The sequence below is a fragment of the Oncorhynchus clarkii genome, chromosome 25, assembly GCF_045791955.1.
Source record: "Oncorhynchus clarkii lewisi isolate Uvic-CL-2024 chromosome 25, UVic_Ocla_1.0, whole genome shotgun sequence".
Classification (NCBI taxonomy): Eukaryota; Metazoa; Chordata; class Actinopteri; order Salmoniformes; family Salmonidae; genus Oncorhynchus; species Oncorhynchus clarkii.
Window position 1 is genome coordinate 12,823,562 of NC_092171.1, and position 27,939 is coordinate 12,851,500.

General features: G+C 42.7%; 2 protein-coding genes across 4 annotated transcripts in view; one reads left to right on the plus strand and one right to left on the minus strand.

Annotated features, from left to right (window-relative positions):
- LOC139384093 (reticulon-4-interacting protein 1 homolog, mitochondrial-like) lies at positions 1–26,800 on the plus strand. Its single transcript, XM_071128738.1, has 9 exons — positions 1–535; positions 1,284–1,441; positions 4,090–4,158; positions 6,920–7,044; positions 7,906–7,954; positions 8,455–8,591; positions 9,099–9,282; positions 13,321–13,413; positions 26,567–26,800. The coding sequence occupies exons 1-9, from the start codon at positions 256–258 to the stop codon at positions 26,693–26,695; spliced, it is 1,224 nt and encodes a 407-aa protein (XP_070984839.1). The 5' UTR covers positions 1–255; the 3' UTR covers positions 26,696–26,800.
- The window catches only part of LOC139384091 (beta/gamma crystallin domain-containing protein 1-like), a 53,689-nt gene continuing 51,728 nt past the window's right edge, over positions 25,979–27,939 (minus strand). For 2 of the 3 annotated variants that reach the window (XM_071128735.1, XM_071128737.1), the window contains one exon: positions 25,979–27,744. In XM_071128735.1, coding sequence (XP_070984836.1) covers positions 27,656–27,744 — 89 coding nt within the window. In that variant the 3' untranslated portion in view covers positions 25,979–27,655. The remainder of the gene's footprint in view (positions 27,745–27,939) is intronic. The other variant, XM_071128736.1, reaches the window with a different exon arrangement.

A 27,939-nucleotide genomic window follows, 5' to 3' on the forward strand; every position in this document is an offset into this window, starting at 1 on the left:
ACCATTGGTTGAGTAGAAGCTGTCAGACGCTGGCAGCAGTAGACGAGGAAGCAGTATTAAGTGCAGAGCTAAGTGAACACTGTCTTTCCAGACTGTAAAAACTATAGTATCTGCAACTTTTCCCATTGTATTGTCTAATGAATGGAAAGATTAGATATCAGTCATTGAGCTAATTGTAGTCGCGTCCATGGCTTGATAAATAATGTGCAGAGTTTGAAGAGCAAGTGTATTGACAATTGATATCTGGAGATAATCATGCTTCCTTTGAGACAGTTTGCTTGCAGTTGGTGGTCGTGTCTCCTTAACAGTAGAGCACCATGTGTGAAAACATTGGTCCACGGAGATCAGAGGAGACTGTTCAACACCTCGAACAGCCGTATGACAATAATGCCTGCTTGGGTTATCGATAGATACGGCAGCAATGATGTCCTACGGTTCACTAAAAACGCCGGCTTCCCAATCATCAACTATCCGAATGAAGTCGTCGTTCAAGTCCATGCCGCAGGTCTAAACCCCATTGACGTCAGCATGAGAGGTTGGTGATTGATAAAGATGTTTGGTACCCGTGATAGGATACCTCTTCATTGTTCATGTCAGTGGTTTTCCTATAACCTTCAGTTCTCAGAGAACATAGACTATCAGATATTTTACATATAGTCTGTGCTTGACTTGGGCAGGAGTACCGGCACCTCAAATGTTCTACTGTTGAGCTCCTGTTCCTCTTATAGAATATAAGCTCAACCGTATTGTGGAGCTCCTGCACCTATATGAAGACAGATGCAAGACATTTTCACATTTGTGCACACACCACTAGTGAAAAGGAAATTCAACATCCCTCAGTCTAAACTGCTCTCATTCAGAGTTGACTGAGCATCTGTTTTTTTTGCCATTCAAATATGGCCTGTGTGAGAGAGAGAGCTGTGTGGGCATAATGGATCACACCAGGTAACGAGTAAAGCTCTTCTGACGCAAAGGGAAAGTAGACTGACGAAACGTGTGGTTTGGGTGTTGAATTGTGAATCATCAAACTCCTTACCCACTCCCACCTCTCAACAACTGGTAAACCACAGCTAGGCCTATATGTGCTCTTTGAGGAGGTAGGGTGCCTGGAGTTCTTCATGGTTACCTCTCGGCATATTCAGTGATGATCTTCCCAGTTAATCTGTGTACTCATCATTGTGGTCTCTGTTCGTACCTGAATCCACATGTCTCCACGTGGACTGTTTATGTGGTTATTTCTAATTTGGTTCGGCCTCATTTCTGTGTTGTTTCTGCCCTCTCAGGTGGGTATGGGGCTGCCACTATGGCCATGAAGAGAGACCCCCTGAACATCAACCAGTCGGGCAGTGAGTTCCCCCTCATTCTGGGCCGAGATATGTCCGGAGTCATCATGGAGTGTGGTCTGGATGTGGCACCAGCCTACTTTAAAGAGGGGGATGAGGTAACACAAACACAGGCCCCAGGATGGAGTAGAATAGGGTGACACTTTCTCGTGTGTGTGTGTGTGTGTGTGTGTGTGTGTGTGTGTGTGTGTGTGTATTTATACTATAAGCCTATGTGGCTCCACATTGCCTCATGAAGTCATGTCATTGTGGCATGTTATGACAATGATGGTCTGTCTGTTTTTTGGCTCTTCTGTTAGTGCTTTGTTTACTTAATCCAAGTGCAGCTGAGATGGGTAGTACCTCATTGTACAATGTTACATTTAATTGCACCACCTTGGGGCAGTAGTGTAGCCATTAATTGGTTGATGGGTGCATCAAAAAATATACATTTAACTTCCTGCAATTCTACACATTTTTATATGAGGCTGAGAGAAAATGTTACTGTTTTAAAGCTAATTTCCTTCAATTCTACAGATTTTGCCTTGGGGCAGAGAGGAACATGTGCAGTTTCATAGCTAATCTCATGCTATTCTACAAAGTTTGGCTGAGTGAAAATGATGCGTTTTTAAAGCTAATTAAAGCTAAACTATAAGTGTGTTGACTCATAAAAGCACTGGATTATGAGCTGTCTTGTTTGCTAAATTAATAAATGAAGTAGTCAGTGGCATGGTGCATATAGCCATAGAATCACAGTGACATACTGTATGCATCAATACAGTCATATTTGTGGTTTAATGGGGTTGTGGCTTACAGTTAGTTATTTTCGGCCACCCATCCTGAGAGAGTGAATGTTATTCCAGTGCACTGCACTGCTTGCTATGAATTCTATCTGATGGTGTTTGCATGTTTAGGTAAAAAGACAAATAATGTCCTGTTTGGAACACTGGGCGGATTCGATTATGCTGAGTACCGGTATATGGCCCGTGACGTGAATGAGCAAAAGCCGTGACGGAGGACTGCCCTTCTCAAATGGAACAGTAATCTGCACCGCTCGGTCATGTTGTCAACAAGGTAGCATGGTGTTTCGTTTCAAACTAGTTTTCATTGTTAAGGCAGATAAACCGTTTTTATCCAAAGCAATCACTTTTGCATGTGAAAACACAGAATGCTACTCATTACTCCTCGTGCTTGATGACGTCACTTTGGTTTTGAGCCAACTTCGCCATGGGCAATCATCTGTCACTTGGTGCAAAACATACCTACCTGGGCACCCGGGCCAGATTAATAGAATCCCCGCACTGACAAGTAGAGCATCATTTTACAATAAAATAAAAAAATCGGATTGGGTGGGCCTGGTTCCCCAGTAGGTGGGCCTGTGGCTTGCAGTGAAACACTATCCCATAAAATGGATGTAAACATAACATACACTACATGACCGAGAGTATGTGCACACCTGCTCGTTGAACATCTAATTCCAAAATCATAGGCATTGATATGGAGTTGGTCCTCCCTTTGCTGCTATAACAGCCTCCACTCTTCTGGGAAGGCTGTCCACTAGATGTTGGCACATCGCTGCGGGGAGTTGCTTCCATTCAGCCGCAAGCTTTAGTGAGGTTGGGCACTGATGTTGGGCGATTAGACCTGGCTCGCAGTCAGCTTTCCAATTAATCTCAAAGGTGTTCGATGGGGTTGAGGTCAGGGCTCTGTGCAGGTCAGTCAAGTTCTTCCACACCGATCTCAACAAACCATTTCTGTATGGACCTTGCTTTGTGCACAGGGGCATTGTCATGATGACACAGGAAAGGGCCTTCCCCAAACTGTTGCCACAAAGTTGGAAGCACAGAATCGTCTAGAATGTTATTGTATTCTGTAGCGTTAATATTTTCTTCCACTGGAACAAAGTGGCCTAGCCTGAACCATGAAAAATAGCCCCAGACCATTATTCCTCCTCCACCAAACTTTACAGTTGGCACTCTGCATTGGGGCAGGTAGCGTTCTCCTGGGCATCCGCCAGAACCAGATTAGTCCGTCGGACTGCCAGATGGTGAAGCGTGATTCAACACTCCAGAGAATGCTTTCCACTGCTTCAGAATCCAATGGTGGTGAGCATTACACCACTCCAGCCGAGGCTTGGCATTGCTTATGGTGATCTTAGGCTTGTGTGTGGCTGCTCAGCGATGGAAACCCTTTTGATTAAGCTCCCGACGAACAGTTCTTGTGCTGACGTTGCTTCCAGAGGCAGTTTGGAAATCTGTAGTGTGTGTCGCAACCGAGGACAGATGATTTTTACGCACTAAGCGCTTCAGCACTCGGTGGTCCCATTCTGTGAGCTTGTGTGGCCTACCACTTCGCGGCTGAGCTGTTATTGCTTCTAAATGTTTCCAATTCACAATAACAACACTTACAGTTGACCGGGGCAGCTCTCGCAGGGCAGAAATTTGACGAACTGACTTGTTAGAAAATTGGCATCCTATGATGGTGCCATGTTGAAAGTCACTGAGTTCTTAAGTAAGGCCATTCTACTGCCAATGTTTGTCTATGGAGATTGTTTGGCTATGTGCTCGATTTTAAACAACTGTCAGCAACGGGTGTGGCTGAAATAGGCGAAACCACTAATTTGAAGGGGTGTCCACATACGTTTGTGTATATAGTGTATATCCAAACAGAGAATAAAAAAATGTCACAATATTTGTATCTGTGCCACCCATGCAGGGTCATTCTAGTGCATGGTTGGTTAAGCCATTGTTGTTGTTTTTATTCTCAGGTGTGGGCGGCCATTCCCCCATGGAAACAAGGCAGCCTGGCTGAGTTTGTGGTGTTGAGTGCAAATGAGGTACTGTTTTGTGTCCGACCCGTTTATGTTTTATGTTGTAGTTTTGTTTGTTTTCCAAAACCACTGTTTGCTTATTTCTACATTGTGCATGCAAATATGTGCACGAGTAGTTAACATTTCAGTTGAACTACTATATGTTTTTTAAAATCTCACTTTCTTTACCACTACCAGGGATACTCTGCTTTCTCTAGCATGTTCAAGAGACAATGCACAGTAGCGTTGGGATACCTTGGTATAGGCAATACTAGGTATCTCTTGTGAGCTAAATGATGTTGCTAGGCTGGAATGGACTTTTGGGATAGACTACAATTGGTCTCAGATTTGAGAAGGAAAGCTGCAGGCAGTGTGGCTCCATGCTGCTGCTCAGTGAGGCATGGTCATTAATGGCTTCAGTGTTTACCCTTTGATTAGCGTGGGTGTGGCCAATGGAGTGGTTTTAGAGGCCCTCTTTACATTTCAAAATGATAAAGCTATTTTCCTGCAATTCTAAACATTTTTCCATGGGGCAGAGACAGCATTTCACAGTTTCAAAGATAGTTTCCTGAAATTCTATGCATTTATTTATGGGGCTGAGAGAAAATGTGCAGTTTTAAAGCTAATTTCATGCAGTTCAACACATTTTCCCCATGGCTTATTCCGTGTTCTTATGCTATCTAAGTGAGTCAAACATGACATTTTATATTCTCCCTGACTGTCTAGTTTTTACTAGGTGATTGCTAGTTCTCAACGATTCTCTTATTTAAAAAAAATATTGCTCCATTATCTTTTCTACATGCTTTGTATCTGGTTTTAGTCGTTTAAGTTTACACTGAAAACGTTTTACCATCCCCAAAAATGATATACAGTACCAGTCAAAAGTTTGGACACACCTACTCAGGGTTTTTCTTTATTTTTACTATTTTCTACATTGTAGAATAACAGTGAAGACGTCAAAACTATGGAGTCATGTAGTAACCAAAAGCGTGAAACAAATCAAAATATATTTAAGATTCTTCAAAGTAGCCACCCTTTGCCTTGATGACAGCTTTGCACACTCTTGGCATTCTCTCCACCAGCTTCATGAGGTAGTCACCTGGAATGCATTTCAATTAACAGGTGTGCCTTGTTAAAAGTTAATTTGTGTAATTTCTTTCCTTCTTAATGTTTTTGAGCCAATCAGCTGTGTAATGGTGGTTTAGAGAATAAGAAGTCCATAAGAACAGCTCAAATAAGCAAAGAGAAATGACAGTCCATCATTACTTTAAGACATGAAGGTCAGTCAATACGGAACATTTCAATCACAAAGACATTTCTATCATTTCAATCACAAAAACCATCAAGCACTATGATGAAACTGGCCCTCATGAGGACCGCCACAAGAAAGGAAGACCCAGAGTTGCGTCTACTGCAGAGGATAAGTTCATTAGACTTTCCAGCCTCAGAAATTGCAGCCCAAATAAATGCTTCACAGAGTTCAAGTAACAGACACATCTCAACATCAACTGTTCAGAGGAGAATGCATGAATTTGATTTTATTTGATCTTTATTTAACTAGCCAGTTAAGAACAAATTCTTATTTTCAATGACGGCCTAGGAACAGTGGGTTAACTGCCTTGTTCAGGGGCAGAACGGCCGATTTGTACCTTGTCAGCTCGGGGATTCAAACTTGCAACCTTTCGGTTACTAGCCCAATGCTCTAACCACTAGGCTACCCTGCCGCCCCATGGTCAAATTGCTGCAAAGCAACCACTACTAAAGGACACCAATAATAAGAAGAGACTTGCTTGGGCCAAGAAACACAAGCAATGGACATTACAGGTGGAAATCTGTCCTTTGGTCTGATGAGCCCAAATGTGAGATTATTGGTTCCAAACGCTGTGTCTTTGTGAGACACAGAGTAGGTGAACGGATGATCTCCGCATGTGTGGTTCTCACCGTGAAGCATGGAGCAGGAGGTGTGATGGTGTTGGGGTGCTTTTCTGGTGACACTGTCAGTGATTTATTTAGATTTCAAGGCACACTTAAGCAGCATGGCTACAACAAGCCATTTGTTTTTCAACAATGACCCAACACACCTCCAGACTGTGTAAGGGCTATTTGACCAAGAAGGAGATTGATGGAGTGCTCAATCAGATGACCTGGCCTCTACAATCACCCGACCTCAACCCAATTTAATGGGAACTCCTTCAAGACTGTTGGAAAAGCATTCCAGGTGAAGTTGGTTGAGAGAATGCCAAGTGTGTGTAAAGCTTTCATCAAGGCAAAGGGTGGCTGTTTGAAGAAACTCAAATATCAATATATTTTCATTTGTTTAACACTTTTTTGGTTACTACATGATTCCATATATTTTATTTCATAGTTTTGATGTCTTCACTATTATTCTACAATGTAGAAAATAGTAAAAATAAAGAAAAACCCTTGAACGAGTACTGTAGGTGTGTCCAAACTTTTGACTGCTACTGTATGTATAAATAATGTGGCGGTGTGCCCCTGCTAAATGCATTTAGGGGAAACACTGACCTTTCTATGGGAACAGGGGGAGAAATTAGGACTGCAGACTGATTAGTCAGTTCTTACGTGGCATCATAAATGCATAACTTTTAATGGATGATTACTGATCCGTTTCAGATAGTGACAGGTTTGGTGGGAGTTTTGTCAGGCTCAAGGTGGAAGTTGATCTAGGATCAGATTCCTCTTTCCCCTAATCCTTACCTCAACCTTTTGACATATGGACAGATATTTGTGACCTACTTCTGAGTGCGCCATTTTGTGTCCGAGCCAGGTGTCCAAAAAGCCCAAATGTCTGAGTCACATAGAGGCGGCGGCTGTTCCTTACGTGGCTGCCACAGCCTGGTCTGCCCTAGTCAACACAGGAGGCCTCAACAAGGACAACTGTGCCAAGAAACGGTAAGTACACACATGCACACACTCTCTCTCTCACACACACACACACACACACACACACACACGTTTCCTGCCACTTTGAGTTCAAGTTGTCTCTTTCCCCTTCTAACCTATGCTGTTGTCCATATTCACCTAAAATACTTCTCGTGTCTTTGATCTAGTTGAGTATTCAACTTGGTTATTTCATAAAAATCCTGTCTCTGTGGGCAAAGTTGGTTCTTTGGAAATGGGCTTCATCAATAGCTGGCATGGCACTGGACTCTGAAGCACCTGATTCACATGCAACATATAGATCAATTGGACACATTTTTTGTGTATTACTCCATGACAGACTGGCCAGGTGAATCCAGGAGAACGCTATGATCCATTATTGATGTCAGTTGTTAAATCGACTTTAATCAGTATAGATGAAGGGGAGGAGACAGGTTAAAGAATGATTTCTAAGCCTTGAGACATGGATTGTGTATGTGTGACATTCAGAGGGTGAATGGGTTTTGTAAGGGTGCCTAGGGCACTGGTTGGAGTGTGTCAAGAACTGCAACATTGCCATGTTTTTCACAGTCAACTTGACAAAACTGTGAAGCATGGGCCAGCATCCCTGTGGAACACTTTCGACACCTTGTAGAGTCCATGCCTCGACGAATTGAAGCTGTTCTGAGGGCAAAAGGGGATGCAACTCAATATTAGGAAGGTGCTCCTAATGTTTTGTACACTCAGTTAAGTGTGTGTGTTTTGTACACACGTTAAATGTACATCAAAGTCAAACACAAAAACCTGGTTCAGTGAAGGACATACTTACGTCTCCATTATGACTCTGTGTTTACTTCTCTGTGTTTTAATCCGGTGTTTTCCATCCTCATACAGCATTCTGATCCTGGGAGGTTCAGGAGGAGTCGGAACATTTTCCATACAGGTGATCATGCTGCTGATGATAACCATGATGCCCTCATTCTGTACATTCATGACTTAATCTTCAATGTGACTCTGTTTACTTTCAATCTTAGGTATTCAAACCACATTGCAGTGACAATAGCTGCATGGTCCTAATACAAAACAATGATGGAAAAGAAAGATCCTTAATTATAAACAAACAATTATACTTTCTAAATCCTGTCAATTCTGTTCCATGGACAGCTGTTTATAATTATGTCAGTGATGTTATACACTCGTCTTGGATTGGGTGTCCTAGTGTGCCACTTCAGCCTTTTGCTGTGACCTCAGTCTGCACATGTATCTTACATCAGGGATTCAGTGCTGGTTCATCTGATCTCTCCTGTTATAAGAGATGATATGTGTACCGGCTGCACCCTCGCTCACTTCTATTACACAAGTCTTACTGATTTTATCAACATAATTCCAGGTACCCGCAAAGAGTGTGTTGATGATGATGTAGATCCCGTTTTCTCGTCTCAGATGCTCAAGGCCTGGGGAGCCCATGTTACAGTAACCTGCTCCCAGAATGCCGAGCGGCTGGTGAGGGGTCTAGGGGTGGATCACGTGGTGGACTACACAGCTGGGCCTGTTGAGGTGCCCCTGAGGGCACTGGAAAAGTGAGCACGCCCACAAACACACACACCTTTTCCCTTGTCACACAGAAGCACATGCAGACACACAGAAGCACATGCAGACACACAGAAGCACATGCAGACACACAGAAGCACATGCAGACACACAGAAGCACATGCAGACACACAGAAGCACATGCAGACACACAGAAGCACATGCAGACACACAGAAGCACATGCAGACACACAGAAGCACATGCAGACACACAGAAGCACATGCAGACACACAGAAGCACATGCAGACACACAGAAGCACATGCAGACACACAGAAGCACATGCAGACACACTTTAAAACCTCCATGGTGGCATTTATCTGAATAGGAGGAGGAGTGTTCCCCATTGGTCAGTTTGCTGTAATCAACGCTTAGGCACATCTCTCTCATAGCCACAGTCAACTCTCATTGGTGTGTGGGAGAATGACTCTCCATGTAACAAAATAAACTCTCTCTGTCTCTCTCCATCTCTCTCTACCTCTCCTCCCCCCGTCCTAGGTTTGATCTGGTTCTGGATAATGTGGGCGGGGAAACAGAGAGCTGGGCTCTGGGCCTGCTGAAGCCATGGTGCGGCGCCAAGTACGTAACACTGGTAACACCCTTCCTCCGTAACACTGACCGGCTGGGTATCGCTGATGGAATGCTCCAGACCGGGGTCACCGTGGCATCCAAGGCCCTCAAGGTAACTGTGGCAGCATTTCTGTATTTAATTTTCCATGTCCTTTATTTATACAGGTGATCACAGAACCATACAGTACCTGTCAAAAGTTTGGACACACCTACTCATTTAAGAGTTTTTCTTAATATATATTATATTTATATTAATATTTTATACATTGTAGTATAATAGTGAATACATCAAATATGAAATAACACATATGGAATCATGTAGTAACCAAAACGTTAAAAATATAATCAAAATATATTTTTGATTATAGATTCTTCAAAGTAGCCACCCTTTGCCCTGATGACAGCTGTGCACACTCTTGGCATTCTCTCAACCAGCTTCACCTGGAATGCTTTTCCAACAGTCTTGAAGGAGTTCCCACATATGCTGAGCACTTGTTGGCTGCTTTTCCTTCACTCTGCGGTCCAACTCATCCCAAACCATCTCAATCGGGTTGAGGTTAGATTGTGGAGGCCAGGTCATCTGATGCAGCACTCCATCACTCTCCTTCTTGGACAAATAGTCCTTACACAGCTTGGAATATCGCTGCAGAATTCTGTGGTAGCAAGTGTGCCTTGTCTAATAAATAAATCGCTGACAGTGTCATCAGCAAAGCACCATCACACCACCTCCATTCTTCACGGTGGGAACCACACATGTGGAGATTATCCATTCACCTACTCAGCATCTCATGGCAGTTGGAACCATAAATCCCACATTTGGGCTCATCAGACCAAAGGACAGATTTCCACCTGTGTAATGTCCATTGCTCGTGTTTCTTGGCCCAAGCAAGTCTCTTCTTATTATTGGTGTCCTTTAGTAGTGGTTTCTTTGCAGAAATTTGACAATGAAGGCCTGATTCACGCAGTCTCCTCTGAACAGTTGATATTGAGATGTGTCTGTTACTTGAACTCTGTGGAGCATTTATTTGGGCTGCAATTTCTGAGGCTGGAAATTAATGAACTTATCCTCATCATAGCGCTTGATGGTTTTTGCGACTGCACTTGAAGAAACTTTAAAAGTTCTTGAAATTGTTCCGTATTGACTGACCTTCATGTCATAAAGTAATGATGGACTGTTGTTTGTCTTTGCTTATTTGAGCTGTTCTTGCCATAATACGGACTTGGTCTTTTACCAAATAGGGCTATCTTCTCTATACCACCATTACCTTGTCACAACACAACTGATTGGCTCAAAAACATTAAGAAGGAAAAAAATTCCACAAATGAACTTTTAACAAGGCACACCTGTTAATTGAAATGCATTCCAGGTGACTACCTCATGAAGCTGGTGGAGAGAATGCCAAGAGTGTACAAAGCTGTCATCAAGGCAAAGGGTGGCTACTTTGAAGAATCTCAAATATAAAATATATTTTGACTAGTTTATTATCACCTTTTTGGTTACTACATGATTCCATATGTGTTATGTCATAGTTGTGATGTCTTCACTGTATTCTACAATGTAGAAAATAGTACAAATAAAGAAAAACCCTTGAATGAGTGTGTCGAATCTTTTGACTGGTACTGTATAAGACCTCTGCCTTGAACATGTGCAGTAAAGCACGTACAAGACATCTGCAGTGTCCCCTTATAAAGCAAAACCTCATCTCGCTCCATTTGCTTGTCATCTCACCCCAACAGAGTGCCACTGGCATCCTGTTGGCATTTTGTGGTGTACAGACCGCAATATGTGCAGTGCATTTGAGGCTTTGTGCGTGCCAAGTTTCTTCTTCTTACTCCCACTCACCACAGCACCAAGAACTACAGATAACTGTATGTTTAAGTGAGTCTTATCAGGGAGAACCAGAACTGTGATGTGCGTATTGCATTCATTGAGTACAGCACTGCTGGAATACTGTAGAACTTCTAGGCTGAAGTAGGACTTGGAACACATTGTGTTTCCAGTGCCATAAGGTTCTCACTTTATCAGTACTGCAATAGTATCTAGTAACAGAAATGGAAAAACATTGACTGTGGGAAATAGAAACTGAAGACAAGGTGGGTGAAGACATGGTTTGGGGGAACCCCATGGAAACATGCACCGTTTTTCTCCCCCACTATAGGTAGAGTGGCATGGTGGATTTGTATTATGGGGTTTGTCCCGGGACAGTGTTGACAGTAGAACGTGTCAGACCTAGGCTAGAATATAGAAGATATGGGGGAAGTTAAATCAACAAACCTTATCAACACCCCATACTGCCTATCACTTTTTGAACACCCACTGGTCTCCCCCTCTTTCTCCCCTCTATCCCTTAATATCCCTCTCCGCTCTCTACAACATATGATCTCTCATTTCCAAGACATAGCCTACAAAGTGTTTAATGGAGCATGGCCTCTAAGGTCTGGGGCCAACGATGGGAAAATATGGCCCCCAGGCTTTGGGGAAACAAAGCTGGATGCAATGATGTGGGAGTGTTGAGCTGATTTCGCGCCCAGCACCGCATTAGTGGGCCTTGGGTAGTTTGGGTAGAGAGAAGGCCTCTGTCCCCAAAGAAGGAGCATGTCACAACGGGGTACAATTTGCTCCTCAAACTACTAGCCTAGCGTCTCCATGGAAACAGCCCTCAGACAGGACTGAAAGAGACATACTTAACAGATTTGGTTCATGTTTAAATGTTTACCTTTGGTTTGGTGGTTAGATACTTTGGAGGCATATTTTGTTTGACTATTGCTAATACAGACAGTGTATGTTCACCTGGTTTGTTAGGTGTCAAAATGAGTTCCAAAGGAACCGAGGTGATCTTATTCACACACACACACAGTGGCTCTCTCTTTCTCCATCCAACCATTGCAACTCTGTTAACTGTGTGTGTCACAGGTTTGTATGTGGCCATGGGGCAGAAGATTTGGCATCGGTAGAATAAAGCACTGAATGCAAAAACTCTAAAGTGGAAAATAATTAATGACGGATGTAGTCTGTGGGTTAAGACAGGAAATAACCCAACCTCTCAGTTCCAACCTTTCTTTCTCCGCAAACTCTTAGTGCTCATTGTGCACGCACAGTGTAATCAGAAGTAAAGTGCAGACAACCGGTTTGCCAGTCGAAGTTGTCATTTAAAAACCCTATAATCTCCATAGATGCTTTATGTTGAGGAACCTTCCCCTGGACCTTGCCCCCCCCCTGAGACACCACCCACAAACCCTAGCACTCAGCCATCTCCTTTTTCCATTTGGAATGGAGCCGGGAATCCCATCTCGATGCTGGGAATAGATAATGGATAGGGAATGCCTTCATGAAAGAGGCGCGCTCCATGCCCTGATTGCCTGACATACTTCGACAATTAGACAGTCCTCTTTGGGTTAAAATGTTACCTCATAAAAATGAAGTGCTTTGTGTGTATGGTGTCTGGGATATGAGGCAGTTGACACAGCCAGGGATGCCGTTGTCTGTGTGGGTTGGTGTCTTGCCTTGTGTGTGCCAACACTGCCTCACAATGGTATAGTGAGTGATCGACGGCAGAATAATAAAACCAATGCATTTGTAATGAAGAGCATTATAAACCACGGATATACCACATGCAAAGAAGGCAAATGTAACCAGAGATTCAGACAAAGGTGCTCATCTACATATGCATGTTTCTGTTTTACAGGCCACTAGTTAGGAGTGATTTATAAACTGGTAATAATCTCAACCTAATTATGGACTGATAATTTTGTATGTGAAGTTTGTAGTTTGTATATGTTTAAGTTTGTTATATAGTACATCTGAGACATATATCTGTACGTAAACATCTGCATTTAAGTCTGTATGGGTGGACAACAACATCAACAGTCTGTGTATGGGTGGACAACAACACCAACAGTCTGTGTATGGGTGGACAACAACACCAACAGTCTGTGTATGGGTGGACAACACCACCAACAGTCTGTGTATGGGTGGACAACACCACCAACAGTCTGTGTATGGGTGGACAACACCACCAACAGTCTGTGTATGGGTGGACAACACCACCAACAGTCTGTGTATGGGTGGACAACACCAACATCAATGTCTTATTTTATTTGAGTGTACAAAACCTTGTTCATCTCCCTTTTTCTCCTTTGTCACTCCTAGCATTTATCCAAGGGAGTGCACTATCGCTGGGGGATGTTTGCACCCAACGGACTTGCCCTGGATGACATCAGCGAGATGGTGGATGCAGGAAAGGTAATGTTCAATCTTAGCGTTTCTTTCTCAGTTGAGCCACCAGCTGTTTTCCCTTTTATAATAGTAATCAAGCTGAATAACAGGTGCTGAAAGCATCCTGACTGAATGGTTATTGGTATAATAATAAACGATGCAACCGTCCAAGAAATGTTGAGTACTTACAAAGACTAACAGAGAATGTGACGGTTCATGGTCTTTGGATTTGATGAAAACCTCTGTTCCACTTGATTTGTAACCTGACTTTTGTAATCTGAATCAAACTAAGAGAAATTGAAATGTTGAAGGAATTAACAGAATTGAACCACGTTCTTTATATGCCAGTTTTGGCCTTGGCAAAACACTTACTGCCAAATACGGTCTCTCACAACAACAAGGAAGTTGATTTGTTAGAATGCTAATGACTAAACACAATTTGAAGTCAAATTCTCAAATTTTACTGTAGAATGTACATTATTTATAGTCCATGAAATCAAAGTCCAGTAGGCTGAGTTGGCTGCCAGAAACATATATTTTGATGACGACGCCCTTCTGTGGCTGAAGCTTCAGTGTTTCCATGGAGTTGGGGCCCAGGCAGTCCAAACTCGAGCTGGTCACAATCCAGGAAGTGGACACAGCCCCAGGAGCATAGGAATGCCAGGATGGGGGTGATGGCAGGGATGGGTAAAAGGTGGAGAAGGGGATGGAGGAAGTGTTGGAAGTTGAAGCTGCCAAAAAGGAGGGTTTCCTCTCTAGACCGGGAGTGACTGAGGGAGCAGAAGAGATCCAAGCTGGAGCTTTTGAGTTTCCCCTTTTCCCCCTGTGGATCCCCCTGTCCATTTGGTCTGGTCTGATCATGTGCCCTGCCCTCTACAGACATGCTCTGTGAATGGCTGAGTTCTTTGCTGTATTTGACAACAGGTGTCATCACCAGAAACATGAGCAGCCTCTGCAATGAATCACCACTACCCACCATCAGACTCTGCAAAATGTCTCCCTGGAGTGTTTGCATGTGTCTCCATGGCAGGAAGTGATTTGTGTGTGGTGGCAGTGACCTCACATCTAAATCCACCAATGAGATGTTGGGAGCCCCTCGGGGCAGGTAGAGACTCCTGTCTTTCTCTTCATCACTTTCCTGTCATCATCCTCTGAACTGAACTCCTAGACCACAACTCTCCAGAATCTGACCCCCCTACCCCAAGGGACTTCAGGTAGGGCATACTGATTGTTTTATTTAACCTTTATTTAGCTAGGCAAGTCAGTTAAGAACAAATTATTATTTACAATGACGGCCTACCCCGGCCAAACCTGGACGACGCTGGGCCAATTGTGCGCCACCCGGAAGGGGTGGATGTGATGCAGCCTGGATTCGAACCTCTTGCACTGAGATGCAGTGCCTTAGACCGCTGCGCCACTTGGGAGCCCCCTGGTCTGGCGCACTCTATGTCCATGAAGGAGACTGGCTGCAGGGCGGAAGAACAGTGTCCTCTGTCACCAAAGAAGATGTGGCAGAACTGGCCGAGGGCTCCTATGATGACTATAGTGGCGCTATAGTCTGGTTCGGGCTTCAGCATCAACAGTGGGTCTCAGAACCACCCAGACTGATTTAAGAGCCTGGGGCCTGCGCTTGCCGCCATGCTGCTGTAACCGGGATCACTATTCCCATACAAAGGCATTCTGAATGACGGATAGGTGAAGGCTATTGACTTGGTGAGGAGTGCAGCTATGTGTAACTCCGAATGAAGCAGTTTTCTCTCAGAGGGAAGGAAATTGATCTGTAAAACTGGCCCCGCTTCAGAACACTTATTTGTGTTATCGCACAGTGCCATATCATAGCCTGGCTCTATACTATTGTATTTAAAAAACAATCTTTAAATTTAACTTTAATTTAACTAGGCAAGTCAGTTAAGAACAAATTCTTATTTACAATGACGGCCCACACCGGCCAAACCCAGATGAAGCTGGGCCAATTGTGAGCCTCCCTATGGGACTACCAATCATGGCCAGTTGTGATACAACCCGGGATCGATCCAGGGATCAAGCCAGGGTCTGTAGTGACGACTCTAGCACTGAGATGCATTGCCTTAAACTGCTGCGCTATTCGGGAGCCCTCGTAGCAACAGTTTTACTGCACTTTTAGGCTTTAAAGTATGTCAGCTATACAATGAAAGTGGGACCAGTACTCCAGGTCAAGGCATAGCATCATATTGTAGGTCTATTTCATGTGCCGCAAGAAAGCATGTGTGAATACCTTTCAAATGTTGTTGTGATATAGTGTTGTGTAATTTGAAAATGGAACAAATAGTGTTTTCTCATTGCAATTTTATTCCGCAAAAGGGAAGTACAAATCATGACAAAAGGCTCAAACAGGAATAGTCAATTCAGTAGGAGTTGCCAGTTGGGCATCTGGCCAAGACATAGGGGTTAACACCCCCTAGTCCCTACTCTTGGTGAATGTTCCATGGGATCCTCAGTGGCCATTGTCAAGACTCTGGCCAGTATCATTTACAGCATCTGAAAGAGAAAGCATCCAATAGATTTGGTTTGGAAAAATACGCCAACATTTATAGCTGTATATAAAACATTGAATATTACCAACCTGGCCTCTGGAAATTCTAAAGATTTGGTACATAAATCTGTTACCCTCTATTTAGTATGATACATTACTTTACGACCAACTCAGTGGCCTTGTGTTTAGTGTCCGCCCTGAGATTGGAAGGTTGGGAGTTCGATGCCCGGCCGAGTCATACCAAAGACAGTAAAAATGTGAACCAATCCGTCTTTGCTTGGCACTCAGCGTTAAGGATATAGATTGGGGGAAAGGCCCTATGATAGACTAGTGTCCTGTAGGGGGCTGTACTTGTACTTCAAGCTACCTCACGCTACAGAATTAAAAGATGGGCTTCTCCTACGCTGCTGCTAAATTGATTATTGATTCGATTTATTACTACCACTATGCTGCTGTTCATTGATTATTGATTGCCATCAACATTAGTATCTATCGACACTGAACAAAAAATATAAACGCAACATGTAAAGTGTTGGTCCCATGTTTCATGAGCTGAAATGAAAGATCCAAGAAATGCTTTCAAATTGTGTGCACAAATTTGTTTAAATCCCTGTTAGTGAGCATTTCTCCTTTGCCAAGATAATCCATCTACCTGACAGGTGTGGCATATCAAGAAGCTGATTAAACGGCATGATCATTACACAGGTGCAGCTTGTGCTGGGGACAATAAAAGGCTACTCTAAAATGTGCAGTTTTGTCACACAACACAATGCCACAGATGTCTCAAGTTTTGAGGGAGCGTGCAATTGGCATGCTGACTGCAGGAATGTCCACCAGAGCTGTTGCCAGAGAATTTCATGTTCATTTCTCTACCGTAAGCCGTCCAACCAGCTTCACAAGACCTGGCATTGTGTGGGCGAGCGGTTTGCTGATGTCAACGTTGTGAACAGAGTGCCCCATGGTGGTGTTGGGGTTATGGTATGGGCACACATACAGTGGGGCAAAAAAGTATTTAGTCAGCCACCAATTGTGCAAGTTCTCCCACTTAAAAAGATGAGAGGCCTGTAATTTTCATCATAGGTACACTTCAACTATGACAGACAAAATGAGAAAAAATAAAAATCCAGAAAATCACATTATAGGATTTTTTATGAATTTATTTGCAAATTATGTTGGAAAATAAGTCAAATAAATTGGTCATAAAATTTCATTTGATCTTCATCTAAGTCACAACAATAGACAAACACGGTCTGCTTAAACTAACACTCAAACAATTATACGTTTTCATGTCTTTATTGAACACACAGTGTAAACATTCAAAGTGCAGGCTGTAAAAAGTATGTGAACCCTTGGATTTAATAACTGGTTGGACCTCCTTTGGCAGCAATAACCTCAACCAAAAGTTTTCTATAGTTGCGGATCAGAACTGCACAACGGTCAGGGGGGATTTTGGACTGTTCCTCTTTACAAATTTGTTTCAGCTCAGCAATATTCTTGGGATGTCTGGTGTGAACCGCTCTCGAGGTCATGTCACAGCATCTCAATCGGGTTGAGGTCAGGACTCCAGAAGACGTATTTTCTTCTGTTGAAGTCATTCTGTTGTTGATTTACTTCTGTGTTTTGGGTTGTCCTGTTGAGCTTCAACTGGTGGAAAGATAGGGAAGTCAGTTGTACAACTGAATGCATTCAACTGAAATGTGTCTTCCGCATTTAACCCAACCCCTCTGAATCAGAGAGGTGCAGAGGGCTGCCTTAAACGACATCCACGTCTTCGGCGCCCAGGGAACAATGGGTTAAATGTCTTGATCAGGGGAAGAACGACCAATTTTTTAGAAATTTACCTTGCCAGCTTGGGGATTCGATCCAGCAACCTTTCGGCTCAATTCACCATACTTTACAGTTGGGATGAGGTTTTGACGTTGGTGTGCTGTGCCTTTTTTTCCTCCACACGTAGTGTTGGGTGTTCCTTCCAAACAACTCAAATTTAGTTTAATCTGTCCAAATAATATTTTGCCAGTAGCCATGTGGAACATCCAGGTGCTCTTCTGTGAACTTCAGACGTGCAGCAATGTTTTTTTTGGACAGCAGTGGCTTCTTCCGTGTTGTCCTCCAATTTACACCATTCTTGTTTAGTGTTTACATATCGTAGACTCATCAACAGAGATGTTAGCATGTTCCAGAGATTTCTGTAAGTCTTTAGCTGACACTCTAGGATTCTTCTTAACCTCAATGAGCATTCTGCGTTGTGCTCTTGCAATCATCTTTGCAGGATGGCCACTCCTAGGGAGAGTAGCAACAGTGCTGAAATTTCTCTGTTTATAGACAATTTCTTACCGTGGACTGATGAACATCAAGGCTTTTAGAGATACTTTTCTAACCCTTTCCAGCTTTATGCAAGTCAACAATTCTTAATATTAAGGTCTTCTGAGATCTCTTTTGTTCGAGGCATGGTTCACATCAGGCAATGCTTCTTATGAATAGCAAACTCAAATTTTGTGAGTGTTTTGTATAGGGCTGGGCAGCTCTAGCCAACATCTCCAGTCTCGTCTCATTGATTGGACTCCAGGTTAGCTTTTGGAGAAGTCATTAGCCCAGGGGTTCACATACTTTTCCCAACCTACACTGTGAATGTTTAAATTATGTATTGAATATAGACAAGAAAAATACAATAATCTGTGTGTTATTAGTTTAAGTGTTTGTCTATTTTATGACCAATTTATGCAGAAATCCAGGTCATTCCAAATGGTTCACATACTGTTTATTGCCACTGTATATATTACCATTAGTATATTACCTTAAGTATTTATGTATTCCTGCTACTAGTCACTTTTCATCCATGTTTACATGTAAATCCGCCTATCACGCCTACACTGACACTCTTGCACAATACACACACCCACCACCTATGCTGCTGCCATAAAGTTTACTCTTATTATTATGATTTCTCCTGCTACCAGTTACTTTCTCCTACACTATATATCTACATATCTACACTATATACATGTACATATACATGTACATATACATGTACATATACATGTACATATACATGTACATATCTACACTATATACAAAAGTATGCGGACACCCCTTCAAATGAGTGGATTTGGCTATTTCAGCCACACCCGTTGCTGACAGGTGTATAAAATCAAGCACACACTCATGCAATCGCCATAGACAAACATTGGCAGTAGAATGGCCTTACTGAAGAGCTCAGTGACTTTCAACGTGGCACCGTCATAGGATGCCACCTTTCCAACAAGTGAGTTTGTCAAATGTCTGCCCTGCTAGAGCTGCCCCGGTCAACTGTAAGTGCTGTTATTTTGAAGTGGAAATGTCTAGGAGCAACAACGGCTCGGTAGGCCACACAAGCTCACAGAATGTGCATATCATGTAAAAATCGTCCAAGCTGCCCCTGGAAGGAACTAGAACTGTTTGTCGGGAGCTTCATGAAATGGTTCTCCATGGCCGAGCAGCCGCACACAAGCCTAAGATCACCATGCTCAATGCCAAGTGTCAGCTGGAGTGGTGTAAAGCTCGCCGCCGTTAGACTCTGGAGCAGTGGAAATGCGTTCTCTGGAGTGATGAATCACGCTTCACCCATCTGGCAGTCCGACGGACAAATCTGGGTTTGGCGGATGTCAGGAGAACACTACCAGCCCAAATGCATAGTGCCAACTGTAAAGTTTGGTGGAGGAGGAATAATGGTCTCTGGCTATTTTTCATGGTTTAGGGCTAGGCCCCTTAGTTCCAGTGAAGGGAAATCGCAACGCCACAACAATTACTTTACTTGTCTCATCGCGCTCTAGCGTCTCCTTGTGGCGGCCCTGGCGCCTGCAGGCTGACCTTGGTCGTCAGGTGAGCAGTGTTTCCTTTTACCCATTAGTGCCGCTGGCTTCCGGGTTAAGCAGGCGGGTGTTAAGAAGCGCGGTTTGGCGTGTCATGTTTTGGAGGACGCCTGACTCAACCTTTGCCTCCCGGGCCCGTTGGGGTTTGCAACGATGAGACAAGATCGAAATTGGGGAGAAAAGGGGGATAAAATACAACAAAAAATAAATGGTTTGTCGAGATCGGTGTGGAAGAACTTGACTGGCATGAACAGATCCCTGACCTCAAATCCATCTGACACCTTTGGAAAGAATTGGAATGCCGACTGCGAGGCAGGCCTAAAACTCAACATCAGTGACCGACCTCACCAATGTTCTTGTGGCTGAATGGAAGCAAGTCCCTGTTCCAACATCTAGTGGAAAGCCTTCCCAGAAGAGTAGAGGCTGTTATAGCAGCCAAGGGGGGACAAACTCCATATTAATGCCATGATTTTGGAATGAGATGTTCATTGAGCAGGTACTTTTGGTCTTGTACTGTACCTCAAATACACCAATCCCTTTTTATTTAACCTTTATTTAACTAGGCAAGTCGGTTAAGAACAAATTCTTATTTACAATGACGGCCTACTGGGGAACAGTGGGTTTAACTGCCTTGTTCAGGGGTAGAACAACATGTTTACCTTGTTGCTGGATTGAATCCCAGAGCTGACCTTTCGGTAACTGGCCCAACGCTCTAACCAACGCTCTAACCACCTGCCGTGCCAAATTTACCCTGAGCTTCCTCTCTTATTTCTTGTGTATTTGTCAGTGGATGAAAAAGTACCCAATTGTCGTACTTGAGTAAAAGTATAGATACCTTAATAGAAAATTACTCAAGTAAAAGTGAAAGTCACCCAGTAAAATACTACTTGAGTAACAGTCTAAAAGTATTTGGTTTTAAGTATACTTAAGTATCAAAAGTACAGGTATAAATAATTTAAAATTCCTTATATTAGCAGACAACACCATTTTCTTGTTTTTAGCCAGGGTCACACTCCAACTCAGACATTATTTACAAAATATTAAGGCCAGAGGCAATAGGCATGACCACGTGTTCTCTTGATAATTGCTTGAATTTGACAATTTTCCTGTCCTGCTAAGCATTCAAACTGTAAAAACTACTTTTGGTTGTCAGGGAAAATGTATGGAGTAAAAAAATCTAGGAATATACTACAGTATAAATAGTAAAGTACAGATACCCCAAAAAACTACATAAGTAGTACTTGAAAGTAATTTTTACTTAAGTAGTTATATTTTCCTCATTAGATATACTTTTAAAAATATTAAATACGGCACTGTTGGTTACTGCTTGCAAGTTAAGTATTTCACTGTACTTGAGCATGTGACAAATAAAACGTGCCCCTGTGAGATGTTCCGGCTTGCACAAACCACGGCTCGTGCAATGCTATTTACGTTACGTTACATTACGTTATGAATGGAATAGTGGTCAATGCAATATACAATAGCATACGAATTGGATGGTGTATCTTATCATACGTCTTGGGAGGACCAATAGCAATATCGCCAAGACCAAATTGCTGGTTGGGTCTAACAACAAAGAAGAATTACGGTGAGAATGTACGTAAAACGTTAGAATGAAAACGACAAAAGTTTAGAAGAATTTAAATAAAGGTGAATTGGGTCAAGGTTAGCTAAAATGCTACACTTGTCCCGGACGCACCTCGAACACGCAACCTTTGGGTTGCTACTCGGTCGCAGTATACGCCTGCCACCCCCACCAGTCATCCACCCCGACCAACCTCCACTAAGTAATCTTCTGTTTTTAGTTTTTAGTAACGATACAAAACGTTCCATATACTTATTTGAGGAGCAATATGTATGTAAAATAGCAAACGTGAGTCCCGTCTGATATTACTGCTATGGATACAGTAATTGGAATGTATTTGAAATTCATAATGGGACGCTGCATTTCTGATTTATCAAGTCAGTTTGGGTCATTGATAAACTTACACATTCGGCCATGTACATCCCATTTTTCCAATGTTAGTACCACCAGAAGCAAGGCACAAACGAAGGTTTCTGCACCCGCCCCCACTAATGAAACATAAGTGTAGAGATGCAGATGACTCTTGTATTCCACCTGGAATTACCAGAAAAATGTCAATCTCATTATTTCCTACCGTTATAGCACATTTTTATCAATTTTTAAAAATAGTTTTTACAGTTTATAGTTTTTACATTTGACAAAAACAGTTCAACACTTTATTTTGCTTTTCAACTGTATAAGCATAGCTGAGTCGGAGGAGCTGTTTCACATATACGGCCTTTTTAAGAATGAATTTGATTTGACTTACAAGCAATGACTAAAAGAGCCACTAGCATGAAGATCATCAGGCAGTTCATGGTCTTTGATTTGATGAATATGACCCTCCGTTTAGAAGAATGCAACGAAGCTGAATTGCAAATGTATTCTCCAATCTCTGTTGTCCTTTCATGACCTAATTTTAGTGCCATCCCTATTTAGGGGTGGAGATGAGTGTGGTCCAATTGAATGAAAGAGTCTTATCTGATCAGTCAATAAACAGTAGTTGTAATATTTAACATTTCTTTCATGTTAAATATTAGCCACTGTCAGTATCGACTATCAGTAGGCCTAATAACCACATATTCAACTCTCAATTGACTGTTTGTTTCCTTCAGTTGGTATAGCCTACATTATAATTCCATTTATTTCCATTGTTTAATTTACTTTCATTTGTGCTGCCTCTGTTAACATGTCACTGCTGTGTGGTTGTAGCTGAGGAGCATTATAAAAAATAAATAAATAATAAAATACATGTAGGCTAATTTTGATCTTAATGGAGCGGAGCCCAGACCAAGTCATAACTGTTTGAACCCCATGGTTAGTGCAGGCAATAGACAAGGTTATTCTACACTATTCTGCCTATTATAATTCTATGCTCACTAACCTTCCAACATTACCACGGGTTGAAGAACTGAATGTGGACATTTTCAGGGTGACAAATATTCATATTTAGATGGCTTTCTTTTATTCCCTAATATTCTGAACCATACATGTAGCGGCGGAAAGTAGGGGTGCCCTAAAAAAATTATTTACCAGAAACCCATGAGGGGAATGTCTATTAAAATACTTACACCTCATGGAAGACTATTAAAGGCCTAGTGCATTATTTTTTTCTCTCCAAAAAATTTAATTTATTTTTATATATAATATATATACAATATATATACTGCTCAAAAGAATAAAGGGAACACTTAAACAACACAATGTAACTCCAAGTCAATCACACTTCTGTGAAATCAAACTGTCCACTTAGGAAGCAACACTGATTGACAATAAATTTCACATGCTGTTGTGCAAATGGAATAGACAACAGGTGGAAATTATAGGCAATTAGCAAGACACCCCCAATAAAGGAGTGGTTCTGCAGGTGGTGACCACAGACCACCTCTCAGTTCCTATGCTTCCTGGCTGATGTTTTGGTCACTTTTGAATGCTGGCGGTGCTTTCACTCTAGTGGTAGCATGAGACGGAGTCTACAACCCACACAAGAGGCTCAGGTAGTGCAGCTCATCCAGGATGGCACATCAATGCGAGCTGTGGCAAGAAGGTTTGCTGTGTCTGTCAGCGTAGTGTCCAGAGCATGGAGGCGCTACCCGGAGACAGGCCAGTACATCAGGAGACGTGGAGGAGGCCGTAGGAGGGCAACAACCCAGCAGCAGGACCGCTACCTCCGCCTTTGTGCAAGGAGGAGCAGGAGGAGCACTGCCAGAGCCCTGCAAAATGACCTCCAGCAGGCCACAAATGGTCAGAAACAGACTCCATGAGGGTGGTATGAGGGCCCGATGTCCACAGGTGGGGGTTGTGCTTACAGCCCATAACCGTGCAGGACGTTTGGTATTTGCCAGAGAACACCAAGATTGGCAAATTCGCCACTGGCGCCCTGTGCTCTTCACAGATTAAAGCAGGTTCACACTGAGCACATGTGACAGAGTCTGGAGACGCCGTGGAGAACGTTCTGCTGCCTGCAACATCCTCCAGCATGACCGGTTTGGGGGTGGGTCAGTCATGGTGTGGGGTGGCATTTCTTTGGGGGGGGCCGCACAGCCCTCCATGTGCTCGCCAGAGGTAGCCTGACTGCCATTAGGTACCGAGATGAGATCCTCAGACCCCTTGTGAGACCATATGCTGGTGCGGTTGGCCCTAGGTTCCTCCTAATGCAAGACAATGCTAGACCTCATGTGGCTGGAGTGTTGTCAGCAGTTCCTGCAAGAGGAAGGCATTGATGTTATGGACTGGCCCGCCCGTTCCCCAGACCTGAATCCAATTGAGCTCATCTGGGACATCATGTCTCACTCCATCCACCAACGCCACGTTGTACCACAGACTGTCCAGAAGTTGGCGGATGCTTTAGTCCAGGTCTGGGAGGAGATCCCTCAGGAGACCATCCACCACCTCATCAGGAGCATGCCCAGGTGTTGTAGGGAGGTCATACAGGCACGTGGGGGCCACACACACTACTGAGCCTCATTTTGACTTGTTTTAAGGACATTACATAAAAGTTGGATCAGCCTGTAGTGTGGTTTTCCACTTTAATTTTGAGTGTGACTCCAAATTCAGACCTCCATGGGTTGATACATTTGATTTCCATTGCTAATTTTTGTGTGATTTTTGTTGTCAGCACATTCAACTATGTAAAGAAAAAAGTAATAAGAAATTTCATTTATTCAGATCTAGGATGTGTTGAGCAGTGTGTATATATATATATATATATATATATATATATAAATAAATAAATAAATAAATAATTTTTATGTAATTTTTCGAGAGAAAAAAATTATTCTCACAAAAGTAGTGCACTAGGCCTTTAATAGTCTTCCATGAGGGGTAAGTCTTTTAATAGACATTCCCCTCATGGGTTTCTGGTTGTGCCATTAAAATGGTATAGTAACAGAAGGGAATAGATAGTCAACAACATGCCATAATAGTGAGAGACTCAATTCGCGTAAATTCGTGAGTCTGACATTTCTTTGGGTTTATATGGCTTTTGTCTAAGTGTACTTAAAAAAAAAAAAAAAATTTAAAACACAGGCTGCCTTAGAAACCTCACCCTATTACTCTTGTGACCACAGAGAATTAGACACAGGTGAACGCTCGCTCACTCACTCTCTGAGACCGACAGTAGGTAACTAAGCCATAGTCTTATCTAGCACCTATAGTGGAACAGATGGTTGTGACTTGATCATCTCTGCCTGTGTTGACATAAAAGGGTGAGTGAGATGTACAAAAGACCTGGATGGGTCTTTGCCCAAAGGGGGGATATGACACACTTCACTGACTGTATGTGTGTCTCCCATGCCAGCGGGTCAGTGGGCACCCACTTCATCACTCTATACAGAGTTTTTGTAAAGCTGAAGACAGCCATTCAATTATTTCTAGCATGCTAGCAGATACCCATAGACTTTGTCATTACGCTAATGCTAGTTAGCGTTTTGTTCACAAAATACCTCTGCCTTCCTTAATACTTTACACAGAGACATGAAAATGGTTTCTACGATTTCATCTGACTCTGGGGAAGTAGATAATCCTGAAATATCCCTTTGATATGGTTAGCAAATATCATGTTAACCTTATTGATTCAAGGGTGAAATTATATTGGTCAATAGTGGCACCATTACATCTGAGTGACACATTATATTGGTCAATAGTGGGGTTTTTATGACCCCCTTGGCCAAGTGGAGGAACTAATCGGTACGCTTCAGCCATCAATTGGCTGAAGCCACACTACACACACCTCCCCTTCTCTTTTGTCAGACAGACAGTGAGGCAGGCTGGGTTTGGTATGGTCAGACCAGATAATCACCTGCTATGTCGGGGCTGTCCTGACCGGTCAAGATGGAATGCCAGTGTAATCTTGGTGCTAGGCCCTTAATCCGGGCCCTTTGTTAGCCCCCGAGCCCACTCCCCAGCCTGGAAGCGGAACAGATTCCTGTCTCTTCATGGCCTGCCTGGGTATTATGGAAGCGTTCCACCATGACATCACGGTTCCATTCTATTCTGATGAAACGGCTACGGCTAGTTTTAGCTTGGCCTGGTCACCAGATCCTCTACAGTTGGTTGTCCTACCATGCTGTTGGTATGTTTGTCATAACAACAAACACAACAGGATGCAAAGGTGTGTGTTGACTCATTACAATGTTAGGTTATCAACAGAATATGCGGTATACTGTGTCAATTATGTAATTTTTTCATTTTTTTAATACTAATTTTCAAATATACAATACATGATGAGAGCATCTTAGGCTGAACAGGGTGCTGTTGTGTACAGTGTTGGTGTACGTCGTAGTTTTGTGAAAGATGTCAGTACATCCTCACCACTTCAATTATAGGTTATCTTCAATCCACACAGAGGTAAGGATCAGGTCATTCTGTGTAGAAGAGGAACTCTCCATTTTTCAATGTAGGCTACTGTGCCGACAGATGCACCATATGACTCAACTTTCTCTGTTATTCATTTTCTTTTTTGGAAGATCAATTTGGCCGGGATTCATTCAAAGGCCCGTTGCAGAACTGTGCACTGCACAACCAACAATGCACCTTTTAAAGGCAATTTCTCAGATGTTTGTGGAGATCAATTCATGCTTCAGTTCTGCAGAGATTTTGGCTCAAGTATACATTTTATTTTAAAGCTAAGTGCAATGCACTTGTCGATAACAAGCCTTTGAGTGAATCCCGACCTTTGCCCCTTCACACATGTCTAAAGTCAGGTTTGTTTTTGATTTTTTTAACTTCATGTGACCACACTTCCTGTTCCTGCAGATCCGTGCGGTGGTGGAGGAGGAGTTTACCTTCTCCCAGGTGCCCCAGGCCATGCTGAAGGTAGAGAAGGGACACGCTCGGGGGAAGACTGTGGTCAAGATCAGCAGCGGAGAGGACTCATCCGATTAACCAGCGAAATGATCCTTTATGATCGTCTGTGCTATGGCTGTGTGTCTGTCTGAGAAGAGGCTGCCTGTTGTAGCTATGTGATAAGTAAAACGTATTCAAGTCCTTGACCTTGTGATCTTCATTGAAAGGGTAATTGAGATTCTTCGCCATAGTAACACCAATCAAGGAAACAATTTTTTGTTGTAGATGTAACAGCATTTTGTTGACATATTTACAAGTAAGACCGTGGTTAGTATGATATTGTAGCACAGTGTTGAAGTTGATATTTAGTCATTCAACAAAATCTATACACCTGCAGAAGCTAATGTACTGTGCAGTGATGTCTGTAGAAAAATATTAAGTTGACTTCAAAAGTCTTGAAAAAACATTTCCACAAAACATTATTTGGAGAATTTAAGGAGTGTTCATCTATGACATTATGTGACCATAGAACAATAAGTGCTAAAAAAGACATACATTTACAACATTGTTGTAAGAAAACAGATCTCAGTAATTGACTGGTAAAGTACCATAGAAAAGAGATTTGTGGATAAAATCAGCATTAACACAGGGCTTAAGTCATTGTAAATGATATGAATACAGGAGAGACACATTCCCATACAGTTATTCTTTGGTATGCTCAATGAGAGGTAAGTGAACAAATGAATTGTGGTATTTGTACAGCATCAGTCAAGTCCTCAAAGTAAAATGCTGTGCTCCTTGTTCTATAGCCGTGTGTAGTTTTGTCTTCAGAGTGTAGATCACTGGTTTACGGTTGTATTTCACAAAGACAGTTTGGAATTTCTGCTCTCAAGCTCAACAAATGTTGCAGAATGTTTGGAGGCCCACTGCAGACCAGCATCACAGGGCACTAAGGCCCATGGAGAAACTTCATCAAGAAGCAAGAGTATGGGCCCCACGGTGGAGCTGCATCACAGAGCTGAGCTGCTGTGGAAGGGCAAGGGCCAGATTGACATTCCATTACAGGATCTCCAAAGACCATCTTTGGTTGTGTTTTCTTTCATCAAATGTATTGAGAATCACTTGAGTTTTGTCATAACTTTGTCCACCTGTGAAAAGAATACAATACAGTTAAAGGTGTACTCCAGGATCTTAAGCACAACAAATTTGAAACATATTATATGAATTGCAAACAAAATTGGTCAGGATGTAAAATATCATATGAAATGGATGACGTAGTACACAAAACGGGAACCACTTTTGTCTCGTGAGCACCACTTTCAAAACTACTGGCTAAAATTATA

What these genes read in the sequence shown, in the direction of transcription:
- LOC139384093 (XM_071128738.1), top strand. Translation starts at nt 256, where the DNA reads ATGCTTCCTTTGAGACAGTTTGCTTGCAGTTGGTGGTCGTGTCTCCTT. An exon ending in TGGTGTTGAGTGCAAATGAG is followed by an intron (nt 4,159 to 6,919) that starts GTACTGTTTTGT and finishes TGTCCGAGCCAG; the next exon opens with GTGTCCAAAAAGCCCAAATG. An exon ending in TGGCATCCAAGGCCCTCAAG is followed by an intron (nt 9,283 to 13,320) that starts GTAACTGTGGCA and finishes TGTCACTCCTAG; the next exon opens with CATTTATCCAAGGGAGTGCA.